Here is a 9,417-nt window from a genome sequence, read left to right as displayed (position 1 = left end):
ATAGCATCTAAGAGTGGAATATTTACCTCAACTCGGCGAAAAGTCTCCATAATCTCCTTGTCTTCTTGCTCCTTCTTGCTTTGCTCGAATCTCTTTGGGAATGGTGGTCGGATGACCAATTCAGGCGCCTTTCCTTTGTCCTCTATATTCTTACCTTCAACCTTCTCTTCATTTGACTTGTCACCCGTAATCTCGGCCTCTTTCTCTTCTTTCCTCTCGCTCCTTCTTACTTTGGGTTCGGGATCCGGAACCGTCCTGTTTCTTAAAGTAATGGCACTAACATTAGCTTTCGRGTTAGTTTCAGTTTGGGACGGTAACTTACCTTGGCTCTCAATGCGATTAAGCGAAATCGCCATTTGCCCGATTTGAGCTTCCAAATTCTTCTGTTGGGCCGCTAAACTTTGATTATGGGTTACCAAATTCTGGATATTCGTCCTCGTCTCTTGCTGAAATTGTTGAGTGTTAGTAGCAAGAGATTTGACAATATCTTCTAAAGACATACCTGTACTACTAGAAGTAGCTTGATTTGGATTGAAGGGTGCTCTTTGCTGAAATGGCTGTTGGAATTGCCTTTGCTGGAACTGTTGCGGAGGTCTTTGGGCACCAAAGCTCTGGTTATAAAACCTTTGTTGTGGTTGTTGGCCTGGAAAGCCTCCGATGGCGTTGACATCTTCGGGTGCAACCAAAACATCTTCTTGTAGTTGCGGACACGCATCCGTCGGATGGCTCGTCCCATTGCATATACCGCATGCCTTAACCTGCTCTTTACCCACAACTAATTGTTTAACAAGGTTAGTCAAATCAAATAACCTACTCTCAATGGTACCGGTATTAACCTCGTTAATCTTGTARGGCTCTCTTCTTAAATCACCTCGCACRCTAAAATGCTGAGARTTCTCAGCCATAGTGGTRATCAAAGCCCTCACTTGAGTTGGGGTTTTATTAAAAATTGCCCCTCCACTAGCRGCATCAATCATCTTCCTTTCCATAGGAAGAAGGCCCTCATAAAAATACTGCAACAAAAGTTGCTCGGAAATTCCGTGTTGCGGGCAACTAACGCAGAGATGTTTGAACCTYTCCCAATATTCATGGAGGGTTTCCACATCTCTTTGTTTTATACTGCAAATTTCCCTACGAAGWGTGGCGGCTCGGGAAGCGGGAAAAAATTTGTCAAGAAATAATCTTGCCATCGCATTCCACGTCGTTACCGAACCGGGCGGTAACGAGTAGAGCCAATCTTTAGCCCRATCTTTTAAAGAAAAAGGRAATGCCTTTAACTTTATAAGATCATCCGTAACCTCGTTRGGTTTCATGCTTAAACACACCACATGGAATTCCTTGAGGTGTTTGTTYGGGTCCTCATTCTCCAAACCGTGGTAGGAGGGTAATAAGTGGACCAAACCAGTTTTTAGAACAAAATTGGCGTTACCTTGCGGGTACCTAATACAGATAGGAACCTGGGCAACGTCATGTGTCGCCAACTCTCGTAGAGTTCGCTCGTCATGCTCGGCAGCCATCGCGTCTGCCTTTTCTTCGTGTCCTTCTTCGTACCTTTCTTCCTCTTCGTCCGAATCGCTCGATAGGTAAATATCTTGCCAGATATTTAACCCCGGTGACGAAGGTCCCTCGCCGAACTTCTTTCGAAACTTGGCTTGTTTCCTTAGTCATTTCGCGGTTCGTTCGATTTCTAGATTTATTGGTAAAGGTGAACCTGTACGTGACGATCTAGGCATAAACAGTTAGTAATACCGAGTCCCCGGCAACGGCGCCAAAAATTTGACGGATGCCGAGTCCACCAAATAATAAATTCCAACTAACGACTAATTACAACCAAAATTGTAGTAGTGTAAGTCGGGTCGAATCCACAGAGACTCGGTCTAACGTTATACGACTAGCGAATCAAGCACACGATGGAAGCGTAAAAATACTAATAATCACAAAAAAGGGGGGGGGGTTTGAATTTGATTAATTACTCTAAAAATGCAATAATATAAACTAAAACAATTGATTAAAACCCCAACATCGATTTAATACCGGTTAAGATGTTAATGCCTATCATCGATTCCAAAAATGTAAACGGAAAGRACAAGCCCGAATTGGCTTTAATCGTTAACAAGCTCTAACGACCCACATTTTCCATAGATAATCGTTGATTAAAATAAGCTCTCTAATCAACCCTTAACCACAAATACGAGTTTAAATAAGCTCTTAAACTCATAGGTGCGATTAGCTTTATCGGACTAAAAAAAGTACCAATTCAAAGCCATAAGCTCACAAGCTCGGCTTATCGAGGCTTAAATTGCGAGATTTCAAATATTCAATCCGGAAACCTTATCGAAACCAAATGAATACTATTGTCCCTCTATCAAAATCCTAAGACAATTACGTATCTAAGAATTCTGAATAACCATTCCATAAAAGATTTCCAATCAGTTAGCTAAACTAATTAAAAACCCAAATAGGATTAACATTGAGTTCAGAAATCAAGCAAATAAGCTTGTTCAAACACAATTACAATGAAATCTCAAGGCAATAACAAATCAAAACCTAATTAAACCAAATGTTGGAATGAAAAACTTAGCAAAACATATCTAGGTTACTGATTCTAAGGGTTTTAGGATTTACCGTAAGAATCAGTTGATGAGAAAGATTGTCGTCTTCTCCATTTTGAAACAGCCCCTGATGTCCGCTTCAATCTCGCCTCCAATCGAACAGCTTGCTGTCGAACAKCTCCTTCTTCTCCAGTCCAACAGCCCCCAAACGTGTTGCTCTCCTTTCTCCAACAGCCCTCAATCGACAGCCCTCTGCTGTCCTCGCTCTCGGTCCTGTAAAATCAAACCAGCCCCCAAAACGAACAGCCCTCGCGACTGTCTCTTCTCCTCGAACGAACCGACTGCTTTTCTCCCGTCCCCTGTTGAACAGCCTCCTTTCGATAGACTCCCTCTTTTTGTATTAACAGCCCTTTCTATCTTGTTCCTCTCCACGACCCTCGCTGCCCACGTCGATCATTGCACGATGTCCCTTCTCCATCGCACTTCTCTCGCTGCACACGTCTCTCTCTCTCTCTCGCGACTCGCTTCCTGGTTTGGGCAGCAGGTTTGGGCAGCAGCCCAAGCTCATTCTCGATTACTTTTGCTGTTTCTTTTGGGCTTAGACTTGGGCTGCTGTTATGGGCCAAACAAAACACATAATCAAATACATTTTTCTCACCTTTAATAGCCTCATGAGAATAAGTATTAACTTAAATAAAAATGGACGTTTTAAGCATCAACTTAACATTAATTGCAAGGTAACTTTGATATAAAAAAGTATAAAATTTGCACATATCAGTACTGCAGAAGAAAAAACTGCAAAATCCGATCCAATTTATCGTAATCGATTAATTAACATGTTGGTTAACCGTATTCTGAAACACGGAAAAAAATCATTGGCTTATCAAATTATCTATCGAGCCGTGAAAAAGATTCAACAAAAGACATAAACAAATCTACTATATGTTTTACGTCCAGCAATACATGGAGTAACTCCGGGTATGACAGTAAAAGCAAGACGTGTAGGTGGATCGACTCATCAAATTCCCATTGAAATAGGATCCACACAAGGAAAAGCACTTGCCATTCGTTGGTTATTTGCGGCATCCGAAAATGTCCGGGTCGAAATGTGGCTTTCAAATTAAGCTCCGAATTAGTAGATGCTGCCAAAGGGAGTGGCGATGCCTTACGCAAAATGGAGGAGACTCAAACATATACAATGAATGACTCATCTCCTATTATTTTCTATAAATATTTCAATCATAATAAATGAGATCAACGAATCATGATCATCTTTCAAAAATATCTTGTTTGTTTCATAATATATATTGATTATGATTTGTAAGATTTTCAAAGTCTGTATTTGAAACCCCCTATGTATGTATGTATGTATGTATGTATGTATGTATGTATGTATGTATGTATGTATGTATGTATGCATGCATGCATGTGTATATGTGTGTATGTGAGAGAGAATGATTTGATCTTGTGTTGTAAGGTAGATGTGGTGGGTCTAGTTTTTATAATCTAATTTTGTTGTATTAATGATGATTAATCTTCTAAACGTGTTCATCTATAATGAAATTATGGATCATTATTGGTCTTCGATCAATCTTTAAAAACGAACTATACCATTTCTTTACAACTTTATCTTGGGTTGATTCATCATGTATAAATATCTGCTTCTAAATCATATTTTTCAATATAAATACAGTTTTTACATATTTTTACAGATTAAAATAAATATATTCATTAATATAAAAAAAATGCAAAAACATTACTATTCTAGTTTAGGGTTTGAGAGACAAACCGACGTTAATGTGAAATATTGTTATAAAAAAATTTAATTATATTATCACATTATTTTTTTTAAAAATAATAAAAGAAATGATATATATATATATATATATATATATATATATATATATATATCAAATATGTGGCTAGCACATAAGAGTACAAATAATAATTCAAAGAAGTCACATGCAAATTTAACAAAAGGAATTGGATATTTTTTGTGAAGGGACCAAATTAATCGGATATAATGTATAAAGTTTATTGGTTAAATGAGGACAAAACGAAATCTCTTATCAAAACAAAAACCTATAAATTAAAAAATATTTTTTTTGGAGTTATTTCTAAATAAATTAATTGATATTTTGAATTTTGGAAGAAATATATGTTATTTAATAGTAAAAAATAAAAAATAAACACTTATTTTTCTTTATATCATAATATTAAAATAATTAATGGGATTTCATTACTGTATACTAAATCTAAACAAGATTTCTTCATAATTTTATAAATGACGAACACTCACACACGATGTAGGTCATAAGAAAATATAAAAAAATTAATAAAGTTGTTTGGACAATTTGGTCACAATTTCCGTTATATATAAATGTTATTTAATGATTGAGGATAAACCACGATCAAGCCTATTAATCAATATCTACGAGAGCAATTTCGATATGAACGATATTATATAGAGGTTGTATAAACATTTTGAATCACGCGTTATAGTATCCGAATATGTTCATAATTGAGCGATTTAACCATTCGATTTTACGTACTTGTCACATGTTCATTGCTTGGACTAAAGAAATATACGCTCTCTATCAACTTGTTCATTGTTTTCGTGGTTTCGAAACGATATTCAAAAGGACCGAAAATGATATTTTTTAAAGATAAAATTTACATAATTAATTGTTTTAAGTTTTTGAAATTTACAATTTCACCACAAAACTTTTTTAGATGAAATTATGGAAACCATATTATATAGAGTTTACATGAACGCTTATCGTTTTTATGGGATGGAAAAAAGCCAAGTTACATGAAAATGGAGTGCATTTTTTGAGTTCATGTTATAAGTAACGTGCATTTAAACATTAATTCTGGTGCCTAATAAAGATGTGTGATATATTGATCATTTAAGTGTGTTTTTATCTAATGATGAGTAAATGTTAATATGATCTGGTTTTATTAACGTATCATTGAGATTTTTATTTTTAAAATGTCAACTAAGTATAAAAAATCTTGTAATTAACTGTAATAACCCATACCCTTACTTTGATGTTTTATTGAGTTTAGAGTGAACATTGTATGCATTCTTAACCTTTAGGGACCAAAGTTGAAAATAAGGGTTAAATGAGAAGGGATATTTCAAGGTTTTGGGCATTGAGGATCATATTTGTACAGATTGAAGAAGGCAGCATTGAACAGAGGGTTCCGTGACCTGGCGTGCGGCCTAGTTGCAGCCTTGGTCGCGTGAGAGTTTGCTTTCACGCCACTTGGTTTGTCCCGTTTCTTGTTTTAAGTTGCGGTTCGATCCATCGTCCTAGGGGTTCATTAATGGGTTATAATAGAAGACTTTTGGGAATTTTAAATGGAGTTAACACCCTTTTTAACTTGGGTAACTCAGGCATTCAGTTTGAGTTTTCTAACCGATAGGCTTAGGGAAGAGCACGGAACATTAGGTGAGTTCTCTCATACTGAAGTTTATAATTCAGAATTGTTTCTAAAAGCTTGAGCACTGATTTTGGTTAAGACGTTGATAATTCATGTGCAAGAACTTATTTGTTTCATTACTATTGAATTTGGAACTGTATTTGATCTATGTGGAGTGTGTGGGATTGAACAGCAGGCGTGGGGTACCTTGAAGTAGTAACACCTCTTGGGAGTTATAATCTACTGCCTTGAATCCGTTTTTGAGCACAATGGATGCAGTCCTTTATGGGTCTAATTGTTATTATTGTCGCGAAGGGACTGTGAGCGGGTTGCTACAATTGTTGTGCAATATCCGTGTGGTGGGACTATGCTTCAAAATTGTTGAATACTTGAGTAGCATCAAATGTTTTCTTACTTTTACTCCTTTAAAAGTTGTTGAACTGTTTTAAGGAAATTCACTAGACCTTTTGGTCTAACTCTCGTTTTTCAAGTAAAAAGGCAGATATCAGGTGGAAAGTGGATCTAAAGGCAAAGGCAAGATGTGAATTAGGAGAGAAATCTTGCCAGCTTAGTTTGTTTACCTTTAGTCTTAGTAATACTTAGCTATGGTCTTTGGTATAAATTCTGTTGTATACATTTTAGATATATTGTGGGGTTTTCTTTTAACTTTGTTGTTGAATATTGCCGATTGACATTATTTTAGTATTATGGAATGTTTTAAAATTTTGGACCCTTACATTAAATATTTGTTAAAATGTTGCAATTTTCTTAGTCATTTGCCTCTGTTACTGACTATATATTTTAGAATTTTTTTCAAAAATAAAAATAAAAATGAAGATATCATTTCTTTGTTTACCTGACATTTAAAATAATAGAAATATTGTCATGTTTGAGAAGCTGATGCCGTTAATCGATATTTACAAAGCACTAGGTAGAGATGTCTTTGAAAGTATATCATCAAAATAAAATTTTAAATTCTATTTTTGCAAAATAAAATAAAAAAAACAAAATGTATTTAGCTCTATGCAACTTAAAATACTAAAAATAATTTAATTTTTTTTTTAAAATAAGACAAAATATATTTCAATTTTAAAAGACAATGATGATAAGAAAATAAACATATTTTACAACCATTTTGGATGTAAGCATGTAAAATAACAATTAACTTTACCCATTAGTTTCATGCAAATTAATAACATCATTTTATTTTTATTTAAATTTATGTTCACCGAAATTGGATCAAAATTCCCGTTTTGGCGGGTTAGAGACGGGCTTGAGAGTTGATTTTTGTAATCGAAGCAGATTTGACGGGTTAGAGGATGTTTACTTTGCAAACCACGTTATTTATAGATATAGTACAAACCTCATTCAACCAATCATGTTTTTTCATTTTTTTTATTGTAATTATGAGAGGTTGATTGATCATTCTTATTGTGGACAGTGTTAATCATGAATATTATCATCTTTATTATATTAATTTTAGAGAATACATGAAACAGTTCCATTAAAATTTCATAAGTATTATATGAAAAAATTTCATAAGCATATATGAAACAATTTTATCAAAAAAGTATTACATGAAAAAATTTCATAAAATTAAACAATGAAATCGATGGATGAAAGTGATTTACACGGTTTGTACAAATATGAGTGGTTTGCATTGAGAAGCAATCAAATGCATGTCACTCATATTTGTACAAACCGTGGAAACCACCCTCATTCGTCGATTTCATTGTTTAATCTTATGAAAAAATTTCATGAATTGTTAATTTTGTGAAATTGTTTCATATAATACTTTTTTCTTTTATGAAGTTGTTTCATATATGGTTATTAAATTGTTTCATATAATACTTAATGAAATTTTAATAAAACTGTTTCATGTATTTCTCTAAAATTAACATAATAAAGATGATAATATTCATGATTAATACCCTCCACAATAAAAATGATTAATCAACTTCTCATAATTACAAAAAAACGAACAAAATGAAAAATTATAATTGGTTGAATGAGGTTTATACGGTTTGTACAAATAACGTGGTTTGCAAAATAAACATCACACACACACACACACATATATATATATATATATATGTGTGTGTGTGTGTGTGTGTGTGTGTGTGGAGGTTCAAACGAGAACCCTTGTGATTTACGAGAACGCGAGAATAACCTAATAACCTCAAATATTTTTTAATTAATAAATTAACTTTTATTATATATAAATAATTTAATAAGGACAGTAATGTAATTAAGTAATTTTTATAATTTTTATTTTATTTTAATTAACCATAATTATCCTTTCACGTTTCCACGTTTTACTCTTGTTAGTTTTCTTCTTCTCCTTCTCGTTCATGCTTCTTCTCCATGTCGTTCATCATAATCTCCAGATCGTCAATGACACCAAAATTTTAACTTATCAATCAAAACGATAACCCAAATGATGTATAACGGTGATTATCACACTCATATCACATGATTTGTGATCTATAACGGTGATTATCACACCCATATCACATGATTACACCAAAATTTTAACTTATCAACCAAAACGATAATTCAAGTGATGTATAACGGTGATTATCACACCCCCCTATTACATGATTATCACACTCATATCACATGATTATCACACCTAGTATAATCCTAACCTATCGAAACCATTCTTCTTGTTGTCCGCTTGTTGCATGCAATGACTTCTCGATTAGGGTTCTTGGTCGATCACCGTCGATCAAGGTTCGCTTTGGTCGGTTGTTTTGCAATTTGAAGTTATGAGTCTCCTAGAATTCTTAACCGTTTGTTAGATAATGATAAGGTTAATGATAATAATGATCGTGTTTAAAATATTTGATGATATCATTTCCATTATTACCCTTTTAATTTTAAATTTTTTTGAATCTTTTTCAATTTCAATTTTAATTTTAAAAATCTTTTAATTTTATTTTTTTATCACAATATGAGGTTATTGGGTTGTTCTTGCGTTCTCGTAAATCACAGGGGTTTTCGTTTGAACCCTTCCCTATATATATATATATATATATATATATATACACACTTGAGATCACGTGAGACCAACCTGTTTTCATGAGACCCGTGAGACTACTTTTTTATACTTGAAACTTCACAGCAAAACGTTGTAAAATTAACCTTCAGAATGTTTTTGCTGTGAAGGTTCTGTTTTTTTTACTTTCACATCGTTTTGCTGTGAAGTTTCAAGTGTAAAAAATTGGTCTCACAAAAACAGGTTAGTCTCATGTGATTCGGCCGTTTTTCGTGCTCTTGTAAATAGGTATCGTTCTCGTTTTGATCTTTCCTCTCTCTATATATATGTATGTATGTATATTATGTATATGTATATGTATATGTATATGTATATGTATATGTATATGTATATGTATATGTATATGTATATGTATATGTATATGTATATGTATATGTATGT

The 9,417-nt window shown here is 33.7% G+C and overlaps 1 protein-coding gene across 1 annotated transcript in view; it reads right to left on the bottom strand.

Moving 5' to 3' along the window:
* Positions 1 to 1,517, bottom strand: part of LOC112525018 — a 10,583-nt gene extending 9,066 nt beyond the window's left edge. Inside the window, exon 1 of the mRNA XM_025134962.1 lies at positions 27 to 1,517. Within this exon, the coding sequence (XP_024990730.1) occupies positions 27 to 1,517 (1,491 nt within the window). The remainder of the gene's footprint in view (positions 1 to 26) is intronic.
* Positions 1,518 to 9,417: the final 7,900 nt, after the last annotated feature.

Source organism: Cynara cardunculus, assembly GCF_001531365.2.
Source record: "Cynara cardunculus var. scolymus isolate 2C chromosome LG 13, CcrdV1, whole genome shotgun sequence".
In the NCBI taxonomy this organism is placed as follows: domain Eukaryota; kingdom Viridiplantae; phylum Streptophyta; class Magnoliopsida; order Asterales; family Asteraceae; genus Cynara; species Cynara cardunculus.
The sequence above is the reverse complement of the archived record's forward strand: the minus strand, read 5'-3'. Positions and strand labels throughout refer to the sequence as shown.